A 25,278-nucleotide genomic window follows, 5' to 3' on the forward strand; every position below is an offset into this window, starting at 1 on the left:
CACGTGCTGACTCCAAGCATTATCCCCAGTTCACCGTTTAAGCTGGCAGGCTAAACCACGTGAGAGGGGGGGCGCCACCGCTACACTGCCAAAGCAAAACAATTGTCTTTATGCCAGTAACATAAAAATCTTGTGTTCTGGTGACAGTGAAGTCACTGAAGGCGTTTTTGATTTCACTTAGTTTTTTTTAAAGCATTTCTCACACAGAAAGTTGTTGAGATGCTTGAAAAAGTGGTAGTCGGTAGGTAAGAGATCTGGAGAGTATGGCGGATGAGGCAGTTTTGCAGTCTAATTTGTTCAACTTCTGCAGGGTTGGTTTAGCAACGTGCAGTTGGCATTGCTGTGGAGGTAAGTAAATCGGGCCGTTTCTGTTGACTAATGCTGGAAATTGTCGAAATTTCTGATGCATTTCATCCATTTGTTGACTACTTCTCTGCCGTAATGGTTTCACCTGCATTCAAAAACCTAATGAATGCGAGCGATTGCAGCCCACCAAACAGTCAGCATAATGCAACTCTAGCTTTGAGAAATGTTGTGGAGCTTCGTTGGCACCTAACTGCTGAGTATCACTGGTTGTCATTAAGAAACCACTTTTAATCACAACTCGGTCGAGAAACGGGTCAATCTTGTTGCGTAAAATGGAAGAGGACACTTCATGACAGCGTTTCTTTTTCAATCCGTGAGGCACCCATTTATCAAGTTTTTTTTTTTGTCTTTCCAATCTCTCTCAAGTGGTTGGAAATCACTGTATACATTACATCTAATTCAAAAGTAAGTTCTCAAATAGTTGTGCATGGATTGACTTCAACAAAGACTCTTGATTGTTGTCAACATCCAATGGCCAACCACTATGCTCATCTTCAAGATTTGTTGTGACCACAAAATTTCTTAAACCACCATTGTGCTGTGCATTTTTAGCAGTGGTTCCTGGGCCAAATTGCTTTGTTGATATTGCAAGCTGTTTCAGCAGCTTTTTGGCCTAGCTTGAATTGAAATAAGAAAATTGTGTGAATTTGCTATTTTTCCATATTGTATTCAACATTCTGAAAAAACAATGGTTTTAAAACGATTGTAAGTGATTAGATGGAGCAAATAACGCTCTTTAAAGTGATACATAAAGTAAAAAAGTAAACTTATTTGAAAATACATCATTTGAAATCAAAACGAAAAATCCTTTCAGAACTTTATCAACCTAATACTAAACAAGTATATTTAGTAACTCTTGGTCTTAGTTGGAATTTTAGGAATCCTAAGAATTTAACCTTATACCTTCCGACTCTGCAATTCTTGTTTTAACCAAGATAAATAGCAAATACAAGAATTTCAATTTGTTTGGATGATTCAGACTACAGTTCTCATCTCTAGTGTTATTTGCACAATGCTTTGGCTGATGTAACCTCTGGTCTTCTTTGTGCGACTTGTCGAGTTTGTGAATCTTTCTGTCAAATTCGTAAGTCAGCACGAAATAACATTCATTCTGTTATGCATGACCAGGTAGAAGTCTTGAATAATTAATGATTATATTCTTAGTACCACCTGCACTGAGGATTGAACCTTCAACCTCTAGAAAAGTGTAAATTACAACTGAATTTTACCAAGTACTTTGACCACCATATCACGGGCTCTTGCAAATTACTTAGGACTTCTACCCAGTCATAGCTGACGGAAGGAAAGCCTGCTACCCCGTAGCCAAGAGTTCTGTTTAAAATTCTATACAGATTCCCAAGCTTGACAAGATACACCTGAAAAAGACCGGAGGTTACATCAGCCGAAACGTTGTGCAAATAACACTTATGAGAACAGCAGTTCAAAAGCCCCAAATAATATGAAACAGCAATCCTCATCTCAAAAATTCAGAAAGATGAAAAGAATCTCATGCTAGGTTTATTTTTTTGTTTTTAATTTTACAGACACCCCTCCCCCACAAATAAACTGGCCAATATTGGCTTGCTAAAATCCAATAACAATTTACAACAGCCGAAAGGCAACCACACAAAACGAAAACAGGTTAAAACAAAAAAAAAACTTTTGCATTGTATTTTGTATAGTTTCCTGTTTTTTTTTTTGCTGTACATTTTATTGTTTTGAGACTGTTAATTATCTATGCAGCCTTCCTCACATTTTTTATAGTCAAAATTGTTTTTTTGTTTTCAACATGGTTTGCTGTAGCAATCATGTCCGAGTCTATAAAATTTAAGGAATCGTTCACATTCCAACACTTAAAAACTTATTACTAGCAGCTTGCCTGGCATTGCCTGGTTGTAAAGTATGCTTAAATACAATATTTTCATTTATACAAATTTCGTATTTATTATAATAGAGACAATTTTTTTTTGATTATTATATTGTACCCAATATACAGGAGTGATTTCAAAAGTTAAAAAACAATACGACTTGGGTGCCATCAGCTAACATCGAAACCAAAACATTTAGCTCTTTAACTACCACCTGAGCTAACAACACATGCATATCAAAACTTGACAAATTAGCATAAATAAACATTTTGCATGTGTCGAACATGAGCATTACGTTAAACTATGCCTGCCAAGTTGCAATTTTGATCACTTAGTTATTTTTATGGCTAAACCCAAATCAATTTTGGTCCACAGGTCCAAATATCCCATATATCAAGTTTCAAGTCCGTAGACTGAAAATTGACAGTAGTTTGGTAGAGACCATTCTGTAGAAAGATAAAGTCACTTTTAAAAGTATATTAGCAGGCCGCTCCGCATTGCTGGGTTATACAGAGTTCATACAGATTTTCAATGTCGCTTTTCAAAGTTTTTCAAGGCCTTCAAGACAAAATTCAAGTTTTCAAAACTAAATTTGGAGTTTTTATTTTTACAATCCACAGCAATTCGGAAAATATATATATATATATATATATATATATATATATATATATACACAACAAATAAATGTTACCATGGCCTATAAAAGTTATTAGGCTGATGCGAAAGGTCTTGTGGAATTTTTAATTTTGATTTCAAATGATGTATTTTCAAATGTTTTCATTATAATACCTTTACTTTATCATTTTAAAGAGTGTTTTTCACAATCTAATCATTTAAATTACAATTGTTATAAAACAATTGTCTTCTTTTCAGAAAGTTGAATACAAGATAGAAAAAAAAAAAAAAAAAAAAAGCAAATTCGCACAATTTTCTTATTTCAATTCAAGCTAGGCCAAAAAGCTGCTGAAACAGCTCGCAATATCAACGAAGCATTTGGTCCAGGAACCACTACTGAATGCACAGCACCATGGTGGTTGAAGAAAATTTGTGGTGCCACCGAGAGTCTTGAAGATAAGCAGAGTGGTCAGCTATGTCAAGATCAAAGTGTAGTATCTGTTCCGGCAGATACTGCACTTAAGATAATTTGTACCAGTCAATTGAGGGGAAACCCTCTATACTGGGACAATTATTATTTTTGGTAACCAGAGTGCCCCCTTTTTGCCTACTTTTAGGGGAGCTGGTTTTTACCTCACATTAAAAACGGCCTTGTGCCTAATTTGCTCAGTGGGGGAGCAAATAAATACCATCTGTTCTTCAGATGCTGCACTTCAATTTCTTGTTCTCTGTCAGTGGAGGGGAAATCCTTCACGACTGAGACAATTTTTATTTTTGTTCCTTTTCTCCACATTAAAAACCGACCCTAGTGTCTAACTCTGTCCCGTGGGGAGAAATTGTAAATAGGAACAACCAATTAAGAGCCTTGATTGGAGCCAAATCCACACACAACTGTTCGAGAACTTGCTTCTGAATTAGACATAACGTATACAACGATTTCCAACCACTTGAGAAGATCGGAAAGACAAAAAAAAAAACTTGGTAAATGGGTGCCTCGCAAATTGAATGACAACCAAAAGAAACGCTAGCAGTATCAGAATTTTTGTAGGAATTTTTGACACCCCTAACACGAAACTGCAAATACAATATAAAAATCTCGTAATTTCTCTGTTAAAAGTGGGTTATTTATTTTCTTTATGGATTATACTCCCAAAATAAACTATTACAGTTGTTTTAAAAGTAATAGAATTTTTTTTTTTTTTTTTTTTTAAAAACAGTAATGAATTTTCCGAACTCAATATTTTTCAATTTTTAAACTTTAAAAATCTATCAAAATTTTTCTATTCATTCTATTTTTACGATATTTTCAGGGTCAATGTGAAATTTTATGTTCTTTCCAATAAACCGAATATAATATTTTAGACAAACGTTTTTTTTTAAATTCAAGTGTCACCCATTTTCAACTTTCTCTTAAAAAGTAAATAATTAATTTATGTCAAATAGTTTTATATATCACAAATTGAAGAGAAAAGGTCAATAAATAATATATTCAAATTTAAAACAAACAAAAAATCCCTTTTTTAGAAATTTACCTGTAAAGTCCGAAGTTTAAAACCTTATTTTATAAGAAGAACACATTGTTTTTTTTTTGTCTTTTTTTTTTTTTTTAATGAAACCTTGGTCCTTGCTCCTTTAATTGAAAAAAAAATTAGGGCTTGAATTACATTTTTCGAGGAGCTATAAGCTTGGAAAGATGGGGTGGAATTATTCACTATTTTCACGAAATTTCTGACACTGCTAAAGAAACGCTGTCATGAAGTATAATCTCTTTTGTAAAAGACAAACGTATAGGAAACCGAACATGCTTGAACTCAAAAGGGATGTTGGAAAGCATTAAAGGAACTTGAGGGATACAAACATCTTCGCCTTGTTTATATATTTATTAAAATTGTGGTGTCTGCGTATGTGCCCGGTCCCCAAAAAATGGAAACTAACTAAAAATTTACCATTTTTTCTTTCTTTAAAAAAAAAAAAAAAAAAAATATATACGATGAATTTGTATAAATTTTAGTGCAGGCGTTGGTTCGCATCCAGAATTCCCCGTATATCCAAAAACAAAACTAAAGAAAAATCTGTATGATGTACGTATCTGTGAAGGAAATGAAAATATACTCCAAAAATCACGTAAATTGATCAAATAGTTTTATTTTTACAAAGAAAATCATTTTAAAACGATTAATAGGAATTCATATGCATTTGCAACATAAATCTCGAAAGTTTGAATTATTGAGTTATCTTCTTTTGTTTTTATAGAATGTGTGTGGATTTTTTTGTTTTTCTTTTAGTGGCAGAGAAAGTAGCCGCTCTTCTGTTGCTCATAAAATTTGATTATATAAAACTACTTGATCAATTTATGTGATTTTTGGAATATGATATTTTCGTTTTGTCATATATACGTACATCATACAGAGTTTGCTTTATGCTTTTTTTTTTTTTTTTTTTTTAATATAGGGGAATTTTTAGACATGAACTGTTTTTTTTTTTTGGTATTATTATACAAACACCGTGACAGCGTTAGGGTTAGGGTTAGGATTAGGATTAGGGTTAGGGTTAATTCGCTGTCACGGTGTTTGTATAGTTTTACCTTTTTTTTTAACCTAGTAAATGAATACATAAGGTTTCTGTATTATTCGCTTTTTAAAAGCATTCGGGGTTGATCTGGAGAAGTACAAAAGTTTTCTTTTTAAATAATGGAGATTAACGAAAAAGGATGGACTATTAAAAAAAAAAAAAAAAATCATGACTTGAGAACTCACATATGTTTCCAGAAATTTGAGAGAGAAAAGATAACAAAATACCAAGGTCTTCTGTACGACATGAAAAGAAACTGGAATCTTAGGAAGATCTCCATAATTCCAATAATTAAAGCAGCAACTGGACTCATGAAAAATAATTTCAAAAACTACCTGGCAAATATACCAGGTGAACCAAATGCAAGAGACATTCAAACAACTGCACTTTAAAGGAACTATTAGAATCTTAAAAAGACCTCTATATTTTTTACGAGAGTACCCAAGTTGAACCTCCCATCTTAAGAACGGTTTTCGGAATAAACACCCCCAAGAGTAGAAAACGCATTGTGGATGCGTTATCGGCAGCTCCTGTTACTCTCGCTTCTTCTTATTTGTCCCTCAGTCCTCATTTTTAAATGAGTGATTTTTCTGACAAAGGGAGAAGAAAAAGCTGTTTTCTAGGTTGGCAGTATTTTTGCGCGAACAGTTGGCAGAGTTGGTGGAAACTTTCTGTTTCTATGTCTATCCTTGTAGCCATGTCACTAGTAAGGGTGCTGGAGGTAAACGTTTTGTCTGGGCTGACGTTATCCGCCTGATAGTCAGGGACCCGAACCTTGGATTAACCACTAAGGAGGCTGTCCTATCAGCAGGTGCAAAGTACTGGGGCTGCTGTATTGCCATTTGGTGAATGGAATCTGGACCATGCAGTAGCTTCTGGTGGGGCCTCTCGATGCCATACTAGTGGGTAATTGTTACGGCTTTACCTTATCATGTGGTACAAAAAAAAAAAAAAAAATTCTTCGTTTCTTTTTCTCTCTTAGTTTCCCCTCTCTGTCCTGCTCTAAGTAAATCTGTCGACCTAGTCCACAAATTCCAAAATTTCATCATGACAAGTTTCAAGAAAAAATACACGATTAAACCCGGTTCTCCAACTTCCAACGTAGACCCCTACTACCATGTCTCCTTCTCCAACATCAGGGGTCTACGTTCTAACCTTCCAGAGGTTGAAACCCAATTACAGGAGACTAAACCAGACCTTTTATTTTTAAGTGAAACTGGCATTGGACAGGCTATTTCCCTTGATGAGTTTGCAATTACAGGATACTCTAACTTAACTTCTAAATCTGACCCCCAAGATCGCCATGGGCATGGAATATGTGCCTATATTAAAGATAGCTTTCCATGTGGGAGGGACATCTCCAGGGAAGATCCTAACTTACCTTATATGTGCTTCCGGGTTGCTTTAGCTCACACTACTGCATTTATATTTACTCTCTATCGTCCCCACAACAGCGGAGTTACTATCTTTCAAAGCATATCTGAGAAAATTGACCAAGTCCTTTCTACTTATCCTTCAGCTAACATTCACGTATGTGGAGACTTCAATGTTCACAACGTCGAATGGTTGACCCACTCAAACAAGACCGATGATGAGGGGAGGTTCTGTCATGATTTCTCCATTGCCTATGACCTCACTCAGATTGTTCAGGAACCTACCCGTGTGCCCGATAATGACGGCCAGTATGCGAGCCTACTAGACCTTTTTCTCACAACTTGCCCTGAACTATGTTCAGTTTCTGTTCTGTCGCCTCTTGGATCTTCCGACCACTCTGTTGTATCAATTAAGATAAAAATGAAATGTAATAAGTCCCCAGACGTACCTCTTCATCGTACAGTATATCGATACACTAAGGCTGACTGGGATAGCTTCCGTACATTTATATCTGATCTACCTCTGCATTCCATGTTTAAAAAGGATGTGTCCTCTATAGTATTAGACCTAACTGAATGGTTAATTGTAGGCATTGACCATTTCATACCCTCTAAAAAATTTCAGCAAAAACCTAACAGCCAGCCATGGTTCTCTCCAGAATGTGCTGCTGCCATTGCGCACAGAAATCACTTTTTCCACTGCTTCAAACGTAATAGATGTATGGAAACTAAAGCCGTTTTCAGGACTGCCAGCAACCATTGTAAGAAAGTAATAAGGAACGCAAGAGAGTTGTATGCTCAATCTGTTAAGTCCAAAGTAGCTGAGCAGCGGCTTGGTTCCCACCAGTTTTGGCAAATAGCAAACAGAATCCTGAACAGAAGCGTGTGCTCCATCCCAACTATTATCAATGGATCTGAGGTAATCTCGTCAGCATCAGACAAAGCCAAACTCTTTGTCAAGAACTTTGCAGCTAATTCTACCCTTTGCGACCAAGACCGCCAACCCCCAATATTTCCTCTTGTATCAGAAAACACGCTATGTGATATACGTATATCTGTACGTGATGTTGCCAAGCTAATCAAAAACCTTGATTCCAGTAAAGCAACTGGCCCTGATGGTATTTCAATTATAGTACTCAAAAAACTTCAACCTGAACTAGCGCCCATACTTACAAAACTGTTTAAACGTTGTCTTAAGGAGAATAGTTTCCCATCTCCCTGGAAAATCTCATCAGTATGCCCTGTATTTAAGAATTCAGGTGATCGCTCATCCCCCTCTCAGTACAGGCCAATAAGTCTCCTGTGCGTCATGAGTAAGTTGCTAGAATCTGTATTAAATACAGAAGTAATCAAACATCTCAACAAAAATAACCTTCTTAGTGACACTCAATATGGTTTCCGTTCTGCTAGATCTACAGCAGATGTCCTTACAGTTATATCGCATAGGATTAGCAAATCTCTCGACGGTGGCAATCTTTCTAGGGCAATTGCTCTTGACATATCTAAAGCCTTTGATAGGGTATGGCATAAAGGTTTACTTCATAAGATCGCTAGCTATGGTATAGCTGGAAAAGTCTTCTCAATTATTAAATCATTTCTTTCTGATAGATTCATAAGAGTAGTAGTTGAGGGGCAAAAATCAGAACTTCACAATATTAATGCCGGTGTCCCTCAGGGATCCATCCTGGGCCCAACTCTTTTCCTGATCTACATTAATGATCTTCCAAATCATATCCTTACATCATTTGTAGACATTTATGCTGACGACACTACCATTTATGGTACCACATCTAAGACAGTAAACGAGCAAGTTCTCTCCAATTCTCTCTCCTCTGATCTTGAGCACGTAGTACAATGGGGAAAGGAGTGGCTGGTTACTTTTAATGCATCTAAAACCAAGCTTCTCTCTTTACATCATCAACATTCTAATCCACATTTGTCATCAATTGAAATGAATGGCTCTCGTCTTCAGGAGGCCTCAAGTTTTGACAAGCTTCTGGGCTTGACCATTACTCCTGATCTTAAATGGAACACGTATATCAAATCTGTTGCCAAGGCCGCTGGAAAAATGGTGGGATCTTTCTATCGATCCAGTAGATATCTCACTGCTGATGCTATTCTCTATCTATATAAGAGCCAGGTACGTCCAAGGATGGAATACTGTTGCCACATCTGGGCAGGAGCTGCTAGAAAGAACTTGTCCTGCCTTGATAGAGTTCAAAATAGACTTCGTAGCCTCGTAGGAGATGTCCTTTTCTCCTCCTTGCAACCTCTATCTCACAGAAGAGATGTTGCGAGTTTGTCTCTGATGTATCGTTATTTTCATGGAAAGTGTTCAACTGAGCTTCAATCTATGGTCCCCCCTCGCCAAACTTTCACAAGAAACACTCGTCTAGCTGTAAACACTATCAATAATTTCCCCCACTCTTTATCTGTGCCTAAACCTAAACGTAGATTCCATGAACAAAGCTTCTTTCTTAGAACTGCACGCCTGTGGAATTGTCTTCCGTTTTCCTGCTTTCCGGCTGACTACAATATGGTTTTGTTCAAGTCTAAAGTAAATAAGTTCTTGATGAGCCGTTCCATATAAGTTATTAAATTTACCAAATTTTCATTACTAATGATTACTATATTGACCAACTTCTACTGTACACTCTTTAACCCTTATCCTTGAGTGGCCTCTGGGCCTTGATAATGTGGTGATGCCTTTGTAAAAAAAAAAAAAAAAAAAAAAAAAAAAAACCTCGAAAGTCATTCTTAACGTGGGAGGTTGGAGGTGTTTATACTATGCTGGCTGGGTACTGTCGTAAAAACATCTCTTGGTTGGAGGAGATAGGTGAATGTCTGGCATCCAGTAGGCTAGCTAAGAACAAAAAAAAAAAAAGTATAATATATATATATATATATATATATATATATATATATATATGTGGGTGCATATGCACTTATGTTACCATGCTTTTATTTTAAAATAGTGTTCAAGTTAATTCAAGTTATGCTATAGGTGAAAGAACAGAATAATCACAAAACACCCTCCCCATGTTACGAATGGCTTCGAAATAATAACGTTATTTCAGCACGGTAACATAAGTTCACAAGTACCCCAAAAAATTATTTCTAGCATAATTTACTTTACGTAGAAAAATGATTAAGTTTTATAAAAAGAAAAAAAAATCTTTAAAGTTATTGGTTCTGATGCCCTTATTGTACCGAGCTATTTTTTTTTTTTTTTTTTTTTTGGTATTTACAAGTTATCTTTATTTTGGCGGATCTGATTATAAAAAAAAAAAGGTCAATATTTTAAATATTTGTAGGGGTGTTCAGTTTCTAATGCAACGTTTTAGTAAATCAATCAGCCATTTTAGAAAAACTCGACGTTTTTAGACCAAATTTCTCGAATTTAGAATTTAATTTTTCTTTTAGATTTAAAAGAAAAAAAAGAAAAATTCTTTTTGAATTCGCGAAATTTAGCTTAAAATCATAGAGTGGTTCTAAAATGGGTGATCGATTTGCTAAAACGTTGCATTAGAAACTGAGCACCCCTACAAATATTTAAATATTGACTTTTCATTTTTTTTTTTTTTTTTTTTAATAATGTGGTAGTATCCATTCGATAATAATCCGCCGGAAAAAAAAAAAAAAAAAAAGAAAATATAGTTGAAGGCAAGATTCATCAGGTCCGCCCTTATAAAATTAAACTGCTAGGTGAAAGTACAAAATAGTTACAAAACAGTGAAACAGTAAACACCTATGTTAAGAATGATTTTCTAAAAAGTTACTTCAGCACGGGCCACGGCACAATACGTACTGTGTACCCCACCAGTACAAAGTTATTTTTTGTGGTTGTCAATATGGCTTCATTCAATTCAAGAAAAATACGTGTCTTCGATCGAATGAGAAATATACAGGACCGGGAAATTTGAGGAGTTAAAAACAATAAATATGGTGTTTCTTTTGTAAACTTTGAAACTTATGGCAGAATTTGTAGATCGACAAGAAATTATTAGTGAGGGGTGGTTACACCGAAACGAAGAAAATTGTCTAAAGTAGTAAGTGCGGATGACAATGGAATAAAAAAAATAACTTATGGCGGTATGTAAGAAACTGGGGGGGGGGGGTTGAAATCTATTTGTTTATGGTGTCGTTTTGGATTATATATATATATATATATATATATATATATATATATATATATGGTGCTCGGTAAAAATGGTAAAAGTGAATAAACAGGTGCTTTTGCAATTTTTACGACCTATCCCAGCGTAGTATAAACACCCCCAACCACCCCATGTTAAGAACGGCTGGTAAATTTTTACGACGTGCCCTAGCGTATTATAAAAGATCCCAACCTCCCCACGTTAAGAACGGCATTCGGAATAAACACACACACCCCAACCTCGAAAGCCGTTCTTAACGTGGGAGGTTGGGGGTGTTTATTCCGAAAGCCGTTCTTCACATGGGGTGGTTAGGCGTGTTTGTACTACACTGGGGCAGATCGTAAAAAAGGTGCTAATGCAGAGAGCGCACTTGTGACTTGCACTACTCCGTGCTATTTTTTAAATCATAATTCCACGTTTAATTAAAGTTTTATGATAGGTTTGTTTTTGTTTTTTATTCAATTGTAAAGTTAAAGTACAAAACACCCCTCCCCATGTTAAGAATAGCTTTTTAAATAATATTATTTCAGCACGGATCACTCTCTGCATGAGTACCGTAAAAAACAATAAAATAAAAATAAAAATACCGACCGGCTTTCGAGGTTGTGGAGGAGGGGTGTTCATTCCGAAAGCCGTTCTTAACATGGGAGGTTAGGTTGGGGTGTTTATAATACGCTGGGGACCGCCGTACAAATTTACGGTGACGGGAAGAATTGGAAACGGTCGATAAGTAGTTTTCTGTATATTATGTCGAAAATTCTCCTAGAGACACTTTCCAATGTATTACTTAATGAATTTCAGTGGTCGTCGCCATTCTTAACATGGGGAAGGGTAATAAGGCTCGTCTGGCCGGTTCCTGGTTATTCTCGTTATCTGTCGGGCCGGGCACACCCGAATAACTTCGAGGAAATCGTGGGTTCATAAATGCAAAATTAGTCCCCTTTTAAGTTGTTTCAAATTATGGTTCAAAATTCTCTTTTCAAAAGTCCTTCTGTTCGATTATTTGATTTATAGTTTTAAGCTTGCATCACAATTTAAGATTTAAAAAATAAAAAATTATTCATAAAGATTTAATTCAATAACCATTCTTTTATCCTAAAAGAAAATTTAGTACTTTCGCATAGATTCCACTAAGTTTAAAACATGAATATATCTTCCATGGATAAACTTTTTTTTTCTGATATTTAAAAAAAACAAAAGAAAATCGAATTTTCTTTTGGAAAATTTTCATCGATATTAAATTAAATCTTAATGGATATTCGATATTTTTTTTAACTTGTTACATCTGAAATTATTACAATATTTTTTTTTTTGTAATCTACAAATTGGATAAATAAAAATGAAGGCATTCAATAAAAAAAAAAAATTGGGGCGATAAAAACGTACATAATCAATAAAAGACAGATCACATTATTTTTGGATAAATATCTCATCGGATAGCTCCCACAAAATGGTCACTTAATTCTTTTTACATAATTTCTGAATCTTTGTGATTTAATTTCTGAAACCGTTCTTATAAGCTTTTCTGTGCGTGCGTTATAAAATTGATCCCTCTCTTTGTGTTCACCAAGTAATGGCACACACACACGAGGATAGTTTCTCTTATCTCCGGAAATAAATACTTCAGAGTCGAATTATAAGAACTTACCCTTATTCTTTGGCATGGCTAGATGTTACGATCTTCTTCGATAGTCTTTAATTGGTAAATTAATACGTGTTTACGTAAGAGAGTGAGGGAGAAAGACCCTGTGGATCACGTTGGAGGCTCCAAAAAACCTGGAGAAGACAGAATTCCTGTTTCCGGTTCCGGTTGCACATGCGTAACTGTTCACTTCCGACACACGTGCGTCCAGTGTAAGCCGCGTTTCTGTAATTTAGTTTCTTTTTAAATGGAATAAAAATCTCACCTAAAAAAAAAAAAAAAAAATCCTTCAATCTGATTCGACTGCATGAAATAACCAGGACTTGTTTTACAATTGATAGAGGTACGAAAAAAAAAATGTTATCAAAAGCCAGATAAGTTAACGTTTCTACCCAGCTGGATAAGTTTCTAGTGTTGATACTTTAAAACGTTTATTCGGTTTAAAAAACAAGTAGCGTCTAGCAGCGTTAGATGAGATAAAGAAAAAAAAAATGACCGCGATTTGACTCTTACATCTTTGAAGTCTGTATAAATGATTTTAAAATAAGACAAAATACGGTGCTTATTGAGATTGGCACTTACGGCGGCTATTAAAAGCAAAGAAAATGCAGAAAAATTGATAATGCCACTGGTAGTGGTAGGTCTCATAAGATCCCTTTTTCCTACACTACAAATAAAATAATAAAACGTGAAATAAACGGTGTTTATTTACACAAAAAATAACAGGTAACAAACGAATAATTTTTTAGTGTCCAAAAGGTGCGCCTGGTTCATGCAAATGTGAACGTTGTTGAGACTGTTCGTTGTTTTGACAAGCAAAAGCAGAGAGTGGCCTTTGTTTTCTCAGCGAGAAAACGGGCTTAATCTTTTGGTTTGCTTTTTTTTTTTTTTTACACAGTGATCACCACTTATCAAGGCCCGGAAGCCACTCAGGGATAAGGGTTATTGCAAGTACATTACGTTAGTGTGGAGATTTGATGAAGTGTTTAATTAAGGGGGCGGTTCATTGGGAATTTGTTAACATTGGACTTGAAGACATCCAAGTTGTAGTCAGGAGGGAAGCAGGCAGACGGAACAGAATTCCACAGGCGTGCAGTTCTAAGAAAGAAGCTTTGTTCATGGAATCCGCGTTTTGATTTAGGCACAGATAAAGAGTGGGGAAAATTTTTCACAGTGGATTCAGCTAGACGGGTGTTTTTCGTGAAAGATTGGCGAGGGGGGACCAGAGATTGGAGTTCAAACGAGCACCTGCCATGAAAATAATGATAAAACAAGGATAGGCTCGCAACATCTCTTCTGTGGGAGAGAGGTTGCAGGGTAGAGAAAAGGGCATCCCCCACTAAGCCACGAAGTCTATTTTGTTAAAAGGAATAAAGAAGAAGGTAAATGTCCTTGCGTGTGACTGAATATCTGCATTATTTCCTCTGTAGAGGACTAGGATATATAAATCCTAGTCCCGTTACAAAAGAGAAATAATGAAACGAATGGAATGAAGGAAACAAAAACTCAATTGCTGGAATAGATAAACGTGTCCTTTATTTACTGCTGAAAGAATGAATGTTTTAGATATAACACGTGTTCATGTCAGCGCAGGTGTAACCATCGTTTTGTTGCGGGATTGGTAGTATAGAAGGAAAAAGGAAATGTGTGTTCATCTCACGTTCGGGTCACTATCGTTTGTTTGTGCGTGGGAAGAGAAGTGAGTGATGTAGTGGAAAATGGGAACGATAGTCCAGCGTGTAGACAAAGAAAAAGATAGAGGGTTTACATCAGTTAAACTGTGCGCCATGTTAGCCGTCAGCTACGCGGTGGTGTTCTCTGGCACAAGTAGTAGATAGAGAGAGAAAGAGTGAGAATGTCAATCCAGTATTGTGTGCGTCTTTCACTATTAGCTGGTGAGGAGGAAAGTCTATTATAGTATAGAGAGAGAATGAGAAAAAGTCAATCCAGGACATGGAGATAGAAAGCGTATAAAGTGTACGTATGGTCTGTTAGCTCGTGCCCCCTACATAGTAGCAGGGGACGTGACGCACGCGGGTGTCCCGAAAGGGGGGGGGGGCGAATGGTCCGACAACCGCTCAGCTCGAGAGCTAAGTCGAAAAAGGCTGGAAACAGCTTGTCTCTTGCTTTTATAATTGTTTCCGGTGGTCTTTTGCGCATGTGTGGATTTCCTTTGAAAGGGGAAGTGACGTTGTCCTTGTGTGCGCGTGTCTGAGTATACACGTGAATGTGAGTGTATGTACGCGAACGTGAATATATGTACGTGTGTGGACGTGGGCGCGTATGTTTGTGTGCGCATATGTATATGACAAGTAATATAGCTTGAAATGTGAACGCGTATTTTTGTGTGAGACTAGAAAAAGCTCGCGCAGCTCTGTGTGTGTGCGTGCATGTGGATAATCGTGTTTTGTCATGCTGGCATAAAAATAAGTAGCAACGGAGTCGTTGATGTGAATAGAAAAGTGAGTGAAGAGCAAAGAGTGAAGAATGCAGAGTATGGAGCGCCAAGTGAGAGTGAGTGAGTGAGTGAGTGAGTGAATTTTTTTTTTTTTTTTTTTCCCAAACAAGGCAAATTGCCACTTTGGTGTAGGGGGCTACTATCAGGGGCAACAACTACTGCGGTACTATGTAGGGATTTGGGCAGCAAGATGTCGGTTCACGTTACACTTGAACTTCTGCACGTCAGTACTGTTGGGGAAGCAGGGACCTGGAATGGAATTCCAGAGTCTAGCGGTTCTGGGGAAGAAACTATTGGAGTAAAAAGATCTTTTACATCTAGGGATCTCTACAGTGTGGGGGAGGGATTTAGCAGCCTGTTGGGTTTGTCGAGGGTGCTCACGTCATGGGGGCACAAGTGATTGCAGTTCATCAGAGCATTCACCACTAAAATACCTGTAGAAAAGACAGAGGGATGCAACATTTCGTCGATGGGACAGAGGCTGAAGCTTAGATGCCAGTTCAGGGCCTATCAGGTTTGCGACTCTCTTTTGAACCTTGTCAAGGAGCGAGAGACTAGTAGCAGATGCACCAGCCCAGATGTGGCAGCAATACTCCATTCCTGTGAACGTTAGGCCAAGGAGTTTGAAAGATGGACTCTCAGATAAAGAGTCGTTGGCCATTGCTATGGGTGGTAGGGAGGGTTTCTTGTAATTATTGAATGAAACTAGTTTAGTCTTGGCAGCATTGAACGCGACCAACCACTTTTGTCCCCATTCCACTACAGATTGGAGGTCTTCCTCTCGTGTTTCTGCTATTTCTTTAGAAATGTGTTCATTTGTCTTCCTGTCGTGCCTGCCATAGAGTGTAGTGTCATCAGCATATATACCCATCTCAGAGGCAATTTTGTCGGGGAGGTCATTTATGAATATCAGGAACAATAGATGTCCAAGGATAGAACCCTGGGGCACCCCCGCATTTATATCATATTGTTTAGATGTACGACCGTCGAGGACAACCTGGATTTTTCTCTTATCTAAGAAGGATTTAATTATGTTAAGTATTCTACCAGTGATACCGTATAATCTGATTTTCCTGAGGAGACCCTCATGCCATACCCTGTCAAAAGCCTTAGATATATCTAGAGCTACCGCTCTGCCCTCCCCCGCTTTGTCCAGTAAATGGTATATACGTTCAGAGATCACAGTTAGGATGTCTGCTGTGGAACGGGCTTGTCTAAATCCATATTGTTTGTCAGTCAGTAGTTTAGCATCTGTAAGATGATGGACTAGAACATGGTTAATTATGGTCTCAAATATTTTGGCAAAAAGTGGGAGGAGGCTAATGGGGCGATAATTTGATGGGTCTGTCCTTTCGCCAGAATTCTTGAATACTGGTACAACAGAAGCAGTTTTCCAACAGCCCGGAAAGCAAGCTTCATTAAGGCATTTGTTGTAGCGTTTAGAGAGAACTGGAGCTACTTCGGCTGGGCACTTTTTTAATAGCACAGCTGGGATAAGATCGGGTCCACATGCTTTTGAAGTGTCAAGGTTTTTTATGATAGCATGCACCTGAGCAGGGGTGGTTTTCAGATCGTCTAGCATGGTGTCTGTCCGCATAGGAAAGTCAGGTAGGGGGTGGTTGGAAGGGTCCAGTGTGGAGTTGGAGGCAAACCGACTGGCAAGCATGTTAGCCTTGTCGGTTGCTGAGGAGACAACCTCGTGATTGTTGGTTAGTGGGGGAATTGTTGATTGCCCATTATTTACTACACTGTTGTAGATTTTCCAGAAGTCTCAAGTTCCTAGTTTTTGTGCTTCGATGCGCTTTTTAGTGGTTTCCGTAAATTCTCTCTTAGCTGTCGCTATTTCTTTCTTAACGTTACTTATAGTTTCTATATACTTCTGTCTGTTTGAACTGGATTTATGTCGGTTAAACCTATGGTATGCATGCTGCTTTTGAGCAATGGCAGTTGCACAAGTCGACGTAAACCATTGGGGAGAGTGAGGCTTACTATAAAATTTCCGCATGGGAACATGCGCTTCGATTGCAGTTTTGAACCAGTCAGTGGTCTCGTTTGCACATTGTTCAGCAGGGAGAGAGAAAATATTTCTCCATGGGGCATCTCTAATTAGTTCCCTGATGGCTTCCCAGTCAGCCTTTTTATAATATCTTGTTGTTTTGAGCACTGGCTCTTCAGTTTTGGCTCTAGAGTTTAGGGCGATTTCAACCATTATCACTGCATGATCAGCGTTCCCGAGTGGGCTGTGGGCCTTCGTTATGCAGTCATCGGGGACTGTGGTCAAAAACAGATCTAGAAGTGATGCGTGTTGTTCTTCCTGGTCAGGGAAACGGGTTGGAAACGTAACAATTTGTGATAGGGAGTGAGATATAGTGAAGCTATGGGTTGTGCTGCCCGCTGCATCTGTGTAAGTAGAGAATCTAAGCCAGTTTTTGTGGTGGACATTAAAGTCACCAAATACATGTATTTGTGCGCTAATGTCGAGGGACAATGCCGTGTCTATGCTGTCAGATACTTTGTTTATTATGGAGCAGTCCTGAGTCAAGGGAGAGCGGTAGAGAAAATAATAGTAGCTAATATTGTGTTGCATGTTTAGTCTAAAGCACATAAAGGCTTGATCATCTGTTTCTAGGTTTGCTTCTCTAGTCAAGGGAAGGGTATTACGAATGTAAACTCCAAGTCCGTGCATATGTCTGTCAGAGTCCTTACGGCAGAGTGGGAGATATCCAGGCATGTTAAAGTGGTTAGAGGGAATGGAGGAGTGTTGGTTAGTCTCACTTAGTGCTAAGATATCCGGGGTATTTGTTAAGAGAAATGCTTCAACATCAGCTAAGTTAGTTCTAAGCCCACGGATATTTGTGAATGAGAGCCTCAAGGGAGGAGGCAAGTTGAATTTGTTTGTCCCTAATCCTGGTTTAAGCTTATTTTTACATTGTACTGTTGTCATATTTTTTTTAAGAGTTTCGGTAAGGGGGAGCTAAACAAGAGGTTATGCAGAACTTCAGACATGCATCACAAGTAGATCATCAGCTGACCTTTCTCCAATTAGGATTGTGGCCTTAGGAAAGCCCACCGGGGATGAGTGCAGGGTCCCTTTCCATGCGCGTCATGGCACTACAAACAACCCAATATTATTCAACTGTTGATGGAGCAGCCGCTCTAAGCGCTACCAAAGAGTTAGGGTTCCTGTACTACCAGGCGGGAACAGCAGCCAGGAACTGTCAATCCGGTACCCTCAACCCATTAGAAAAGGTCAACCCAATCTAATTGCTCAGGCATATCTCATACTCAAGCACTCCCAAATGTTCAGTTTTAGAGGTGGGGCGTGCTGGGAATGGGGAAAAACAGCGTTCGTTGCCCTAGCCAGGAAACAAGATCTACCGCTGGGTGTTTCTGTCGAATCACTGAGATAGTGTCTCTGCGCTTGACTAATAGGCAAAGAAGGAGTATGGAAGCCGGGCGATAGACAGAGCCTATTTACTCCTTAAGCAATTTAGGTTTGCAAACCGGTGAATTTGTTTGAGTCACCAGCTCTAGGAAGGTTGTCATCCAAGACTGAAGAGGCCTCTCTCCCCTTTGGTTTAGTTTCAGAGTTTTCCTTCTCCTAGACGGATGATCTGGGAAGACCTACTGGGTCCGTCAGCACTGAGAGGGTTTTCTCCGCGCCTTGGTTCTAATCTAGGTATTTCTGCGACCCCGCGTGGTTAGTGTTACTGGGTTAGTTTGTGGGGGATTATATCTCTGCTGATTAGTTACACTCCTCAAAGTGATTTAGGGACATGCTATTTAATTGTTAATGGATAAAGGGGGTGAGTGAAGTTCATGCAGTGTAAGCGTCTATGATTGTAAGAGGGCTTGTTAGGGAGGAGATAACGTGGTTTTAGTCTTACCCTTTTTTTATTTTTTTTTTATGTTAGCTTAAGTATAGGATAATGTTACAGTATGAGTAGGTATTAAGAATTGAGCTACGAGTTGTGCCCGAGCTATTTTAGATGATAGGAGGGTTAAGATGTAAGTGCAATATAGTATGGATAAGACAGCAAGTTTTCGATCGGCTCCCAGGCATTGTGAGAAAAAAAGTTTTGAAAATTAAATCTTTCTCTGAGCATTGATTGGCCAAGAAGTGCACTCTTTTGTCACATGGTATGCTTTCAACTACGTCCGCTGAACAAAACACATTTTAAGTTTTGTTCCCCACAGAAATTGCGTGGGCGTATTTTTGTACACCCACAATTTCGTAGAGCATGTGAGATATTCTCTCATCTCGGTTTTGCCCATGGCAGAATGAAAGGAAACAATCAGAAATCACAACAGGCTCACCTTAAAGCTTCAACGTAAATTTTATTAAAGTAAAAAGATTCAAATTGCAAAAGATGTGTCATCTTTACCTATCTGCCGAGCAGAGCTGGTAACACCCGGAAAGGGTAATAGTTTGTGTATTATCACCATTTATGTCACCACTTATCAAGGCCGAGAGGCCACTCAAGGATAAGGGTTAAAGAGTGTAGAGTAGTCAAAAGGACAATATAGTAATCGATAGTAATGGAAGTTCGGTAAATTTGTTAACTTAAGTGGAACGGCTCATCAGAAACTTGTTCACGTTGGACTTGAAGACAACCATATTATAGACAGCTGGAAAGCAGGAAAATGGAAGACAATTCCACAGGCGTGCAGTTCTAAGAAAGAAGCTTTGATCATGGAATCTATGTTTAGGTTTAGGCACAGATAAAGAGTGGGGAAAATTATTGATAATGTTTTCAGCTAGTCTAGTGTTTCTTGTGAAAGTTTGGCGAGGGGGGACCATAGATTGAAGCTCAGTCAAACACTTTCCATGAAAATAATGATAAAGCAGAGACAAACTCGCAACATCTCTTCTGTGAGATAGAGGTTGCAGCGAAGAGAAAAGGACATCTCCCACCAGGCCACAAAGTCTATTTTGAACTCTATCAAGGCAGGACAAGTCTTTTCTAGCAGCTCCTGCCCATATGTGGCAACAGTATTCCATCCTTGGACATATCTGGCTCTTATATAGATAGAGAATTGCATCAGCAGTGAGATATCTACTGGATCGATAGAAGGATCCCACCATTTTTCCAGCGGCCTTGGCAACAGATTTGATGTACGTATTCCATTTAAGATCAGGAGTAAAGGTCAAGCCCAGAAGCCTGTCAAAACTTGAGGCCTCCCCAAGACGAGAGCCATTCATTTTAATTGATGCCAGATGGGGATCAGAACGTTGATGATGTAAAGATAGAAGCTTGGTTTTAGATGCATTAAAAGTAACCAGCCACTCCTTTCTCCATTGTACAACGTGATCAAGATCAGAGGAGAGAGAATCGGAGAGAACTTGGTCGAATAGTTGTAACAGGTCGATGAGTTAATGATGCCTTCCAAGGATGAATGCTGAGAGTCTGGTAGTCATCACGGAGTTCATTGTAAATAACTGTCCAAATGGCAGACGAAGAACAGGTCCAAATGTAGATCTTCATTTTGTCTCTGAGAGATCTTATAAGTAATGATGAAAGTCAATCCAATTGAAGAACACAACAGTATGAGATGAATATATTTCGCCAAACATAAGAGCATTGGTGTTTGCGAATGATAGTAACATTTCGACCCACATTAGGGCATTAAGGCATCTCAATGAGACAAAGAGGTTTTGAGGCTACAAGCCTCGAGTGAGTGTTCGTCCGTCCATTTTGACCTGCTGTCTGTGTGAAAACTGGCAGGCTGAAAAGATAAATTTAGCGTCAAGAATACCCTTGCCAGTTAGTAAGAACAATCAGTCTGATAGGTTCAAACAAAATCGTGGGCGGTCAAACTGACCAATGAGGGGCCTGCTTATTTTTGCAGAATTTCTTAAAAACAAGTAACAGACTTAACCTTGCAATCAAAAACCAAGATCGAGTGAAATGGAATGAACCGAGGCAAAACTGAACAAAATAATAATGAAAACGTCAAGAATTAGAGTTGAATAGAAACGTTTTAATTTGAATAAAATAAAATATGCACCAAGTGCACTTGAAACGAAATCACAATGTAATATTAGGAAAATAAACAAATATTTTACTTGTTTTAAATTTATCACAAATATATTTCGGAGGTATACTCCATCTTCAGTGTGTTGTTTTGTTTTTGTTTTTTTTCTTTTTCTTCTTCCTTGCCATGTTGTAAATTTGGAGAAGAAGTCTGTTTGTATAGAGCCGCGCGTTGTATCTGGCAGTTGTATTTTGAAATGTTTGAACTGTGCGTAGCTAACGCAAGAATAACGTCCAGAATGATTTCAAGCGCACTTGATGCATATTTTATTTTATTCAAATTAAAACAACATTTCTACTTAACTCTCATTCTTGACATTATTATCGCGTTACCTAAGCACAGTTCAAACATTTCAAAATACAACCGACAGATACAACGCGCGGCTCTATACAAACAGACATCTTGCTTCAAATTTACAACATGTGTGGCAAGGAAAAAAAAGAAAACAAAAAGAAACAAAACAACACTGAAGATGGAGTCTACCTCCGAAATATATTTATGTTATAAATTTCAAACAAGTAAAATATTTGTTTATTTTCCTAACGTTGTTTATTTTCCTATTACGTTGTGATTTGGCTTTCAAACGCACTTGATGCGTATTTTATTTTATTCAAATAATGAAAATGTAGAATGACTCAGTGTGGAGTAACCTATTGTAAGAGTGTGAGTCAGCGTCCACCAATTCATATCAATTTTTAAGACCGAGGTTGCAGATGCAGGAATCTCTAGAAGTCGAAAGTAGTAGAGAATCCGCAGGACCGTTAAAAGTAAATTTAACGAGATCTCTGATTAACAGAAGGTTTTCACCAAATCACATCCTCACATACATAAAATAAAAATATGAATAACTCCGGAAAATACCGACACTTGACAAAGAAGTCGAGATTGCTGTATTGATATAAAATTGTAGTAGTCATAGAGAACTATCAATACCTCCCTCTGAGTTCTTTGGCCACATCCACAAGCTGACCAATCGGCTAACAGAGCGCATTGATTCATCTGCTCCCTAAAACGTCTTGAGGGAACGTCAGTCAGTCAGAACCGGACCTTCAGCCTAGCAACATCTATCCTCTCTCGTCCCCTGTCCACTGGACATCTCGCTATAGCATCGACGGCCTTAGAGCCAATTGCTACGTCACAGTACTGGCTGACTGATGACGACCTAAAAAGAACTTTCTTTTCCTTCTCCCTTTTTCACAGTATGACCTGCTGGTTCCTACTAAAAATAAAATATTCTTTGTTCTCACTGTTAAAAAGAAGTTTGTTATTTCTTTTGTGCCTTGTTCTTTTAATATAATTTATTAGGAAGGCAAAACAGTTACCTCTCCTAAAGAATAACAACATTTATTTACGTGTTAGAGAAATATTAATTCAAGTCGTTCCAATGTTAATGTTTTCTTGTAACGAGTGTTCATTATGCAAGCTTAGCTAAATGAGGATCCCGTGAGAATGGCATGAAGTTTAAGATTACTGATTTTTATGACCCAAGTGATAAACGTGGTTTGAATTTGGTTATTTTCTGAGAGAAAAACAGTCATTAAACCATGTAAGCGAAATGTGTGTGCGTACGTTTGTTCATTGCATAAGAAAACAGTAGTTCGAAAAAAACATTGTTAAAAAAGAAGCTTTAACTCCCTGTTCGATGTGGTAATTTTGAGAATTCAAGGTTCAAGGCAGGGAATTTTAACGCCTTCTAAGGACGGAGTTATTTTTAGATCCAATCTCGGGGAAAACTAGAAAAGAAACAGGAAAAAAAACTAAATTGATTTGATTTTCACGGGAGAATCATTATATAGAGACGTTCTTGAACATTCCAGCCTGTTTAGTGTATCCCTATTCATGAAACGAAATGTAGTTTCTTTATTCTATGCATACGGATGGTCAAACTGCAACATTGTATGCTTGCACGTTCTGATATACGTGGGCGTTGAAACGATGATTGCCATGAAAATCTCTCTGTTGAAGATTTGTTCCAGTCATATGTGGCAGTCGCGATATGACTCTCCTCCTAGACAAAACGTCAATCTAAGAAGAAGGAATAGAATATTGCAAATTGACGGCAGTCTGAAAGGTGAAGTGTTATTAAATTCCGCACATATAAAAATGGCGGTGTCTCCATGCAGTTGTGGTTGACGCAAGAGCATTTGTCTGCATTTTCACAAGTTTCATGGAAGATTCGGCATTAAACATTCTTTGATAATCACTGCTCCCAACGATGTAGGTAAAATCCTGTTGGTTGGTGAATTGTCTAACGTGCTGACTTTGGGACCATTAATCTGTAGGAGGACCTTGTGCTTGGCGCTAATTTTCTGTCATCAGAGTCCGATTTGTAGGAAAACCGTGTTGTTTAATTTTCGATTTTTGAGCGATTATAGGCATAAATCGCTAATTTTATTGGACTAGTGTCGCTAGTTTGTAAGGAAGGTCCATGGATATGCATCGTTGATTTACTGAAGTCGTATTAGATGATTGGAAAAGAAAAATGAGTTTTGTTCTTTTTTTTTCTTTTATATTTGGAGGTGAGAAACCAAAGCATAAGGTCGTCTATCCAAAAAGATGGGACTTTAACCAATGCAAGCATAGTCGAATTCAATGACACTGTGACGTTCTCCGTTTTGTGCCTTGCAAGTGTTCTGGTCTGACACTCGTCAAGTAATACTTCAATCACTGCCAGAGTTATGATTTACTGATTTCACCGTCATTATTTATTTAGTGACGTTATTCAAAATAAGCGATCTGCATCGGGTCCGAGTAGTCATCAGTTTTCGGATTCACATGCAGAGTCACCAATTTGTAGGTCGCCATATGAGAGCGGCAAGGTCGCATGCTGAATTTATATAATGAACAACAGTTATGATCGTGTTGAATGTATTAAGGCAACATGTTCCCAACGTAAAGGTTTGCGAAGTAACGAAGGATTAGTGAAATGACGGTTTTCATGTAGAATATGCATGGGGTTTAAAATCACTGGGTTTTTATTATATGAGTGACACACATGGTTTAAATATGGTTATTTTCTGAGAGGAAAACTGTCATTAAACCATGTAAGTGAAATGTGTGTGTGTGTGTGTGTGTGTGTGTGTGTGTGTGTGTGTGTGTGTGTGTGTGTGTGTGTGTTTATCACATAAGAAAACAGAAGTACAAAAAAACATTGTTAAAAAAGAAAATTTTAATTCCCGTTCGATGTGGTAATTTTCCATGGTGAGAATTTGAGGTTTGTGTGCTTGATGCACAAATTCAAAATGGAGAATTTTAACGCCTTTCAAGGACAGAGTTATTTTTAGATTTAGTCTTGGGGAAGACAAGAAAAGAAACTGGAACAAAACTAACCTGATTTGATTTTCGTGGGTGAATCCTTATATAGAGATGTTCTGGAACATTCCAGCCTATTTGGTGTATCCCTACACATGGGACGCATCATAGTTCCTTTATTCTATGCACGCAGATGGTCAAATTGCAACAATTGGAACATGTAGTATAACATAGGAGGCACTAGAACGGCTAGTTGGACGTCAGTGGGCACTGGTACGGGTAGCTGGACATCAGTGGATACTAGAAACGGGTAGCTGGATTTCAGTGGGCACTGAAACAGGTAACTCAGCAACAGAAGGCACTAGTATGGATCATTTGACATCAACAGGCAGTGGGACAGGGAGTCAGATGTCAACAGGTACTGGAACGGGTAGCTGGACATTGGTAAGTTCTGGAACAGGTAGCTGCAGGAGATCGAAGGCTGCAGGAAACATCGGGAGCTGCAAGAGGTGCTGGAAGCTGCAGGAGTAAGCAGAAATCACTGGAAGCTGCACGAGTGAGCTGGAGCCGCTGGAGAGCTGCTGGAGTGAGCTGAAGTTGCCAGAGTTTAGAGGGTAGTCTTAGAAGGCAGGCAGGCAGTAGTAGGTTTAGTAGTTTGCATGCAATAGTGTGTAGTAATAGTAGTTTGTGGTAGTAAGTTGTTGGGATTAGTCCTAAAAAGGACTGTTTGAACTACTGTTACTGTTGCTGAGACCTCTCAGCTGCTGCTGGATTCATACGACTTGACTTGGTGCATTACTGTCGTGATTCAGGAGGATTCCTGCTCCCTAACCAGATTGACATTGTTTAATTTTCTCTCACTGCAAGAACTTAGACACCAGGGCCGGAAAATGGGATTGAGAAGTCAGCTCCCCAGAGGAGGAACATTCTGACCAGCATT

The 25,278-nt window shown here is 38.2% G+C and overlaps 1 protein-coding gene across 1 annotated transcript in view; it reads right to left on the reverse strand.

Moving 5' to 3' along the window:
* LOC145247542 (eukaryotic translation initiation factor 1A-like) overlaps nucleotides 1-12,772 on the reverse strand; it is a 36,065-nt gene extending 23,293 nt beyond the window's left edge. The window contains exon 1 of the mRNA XM_080109381.1: nucleotides 12,599-12,772. Coding sequence (XP_079965507.1) covers nucleotides 12,599-12,614 — 16 coding nt within the window. The 5' untranslated portion in view covers nucleotides 12,615-12,772. The remainder of the gene's footprint in view (nucleotides 1-12,598) is intronic.
* Between the last annotated feature and the right edge of the window lie 12,506 nt (nucleotides 12,773-25,278).

The sequence above is a fragment of the Euprymna scolopes genome, chromosome 25 (genome assembly GCF_053919585.1).
Source record: "Euprymna scolopes isolate OS-2025 chromosome 25, ASM5391958v1, whole genome shotgun sequence".
NCBI classification, from domain to species: domain Eukaryota; kingdom Metazoa; phylum Mollusca; class Cephalopoda; order Sepiida; family Sepiolidae; genus Euprymna; species Euprymna scolopes.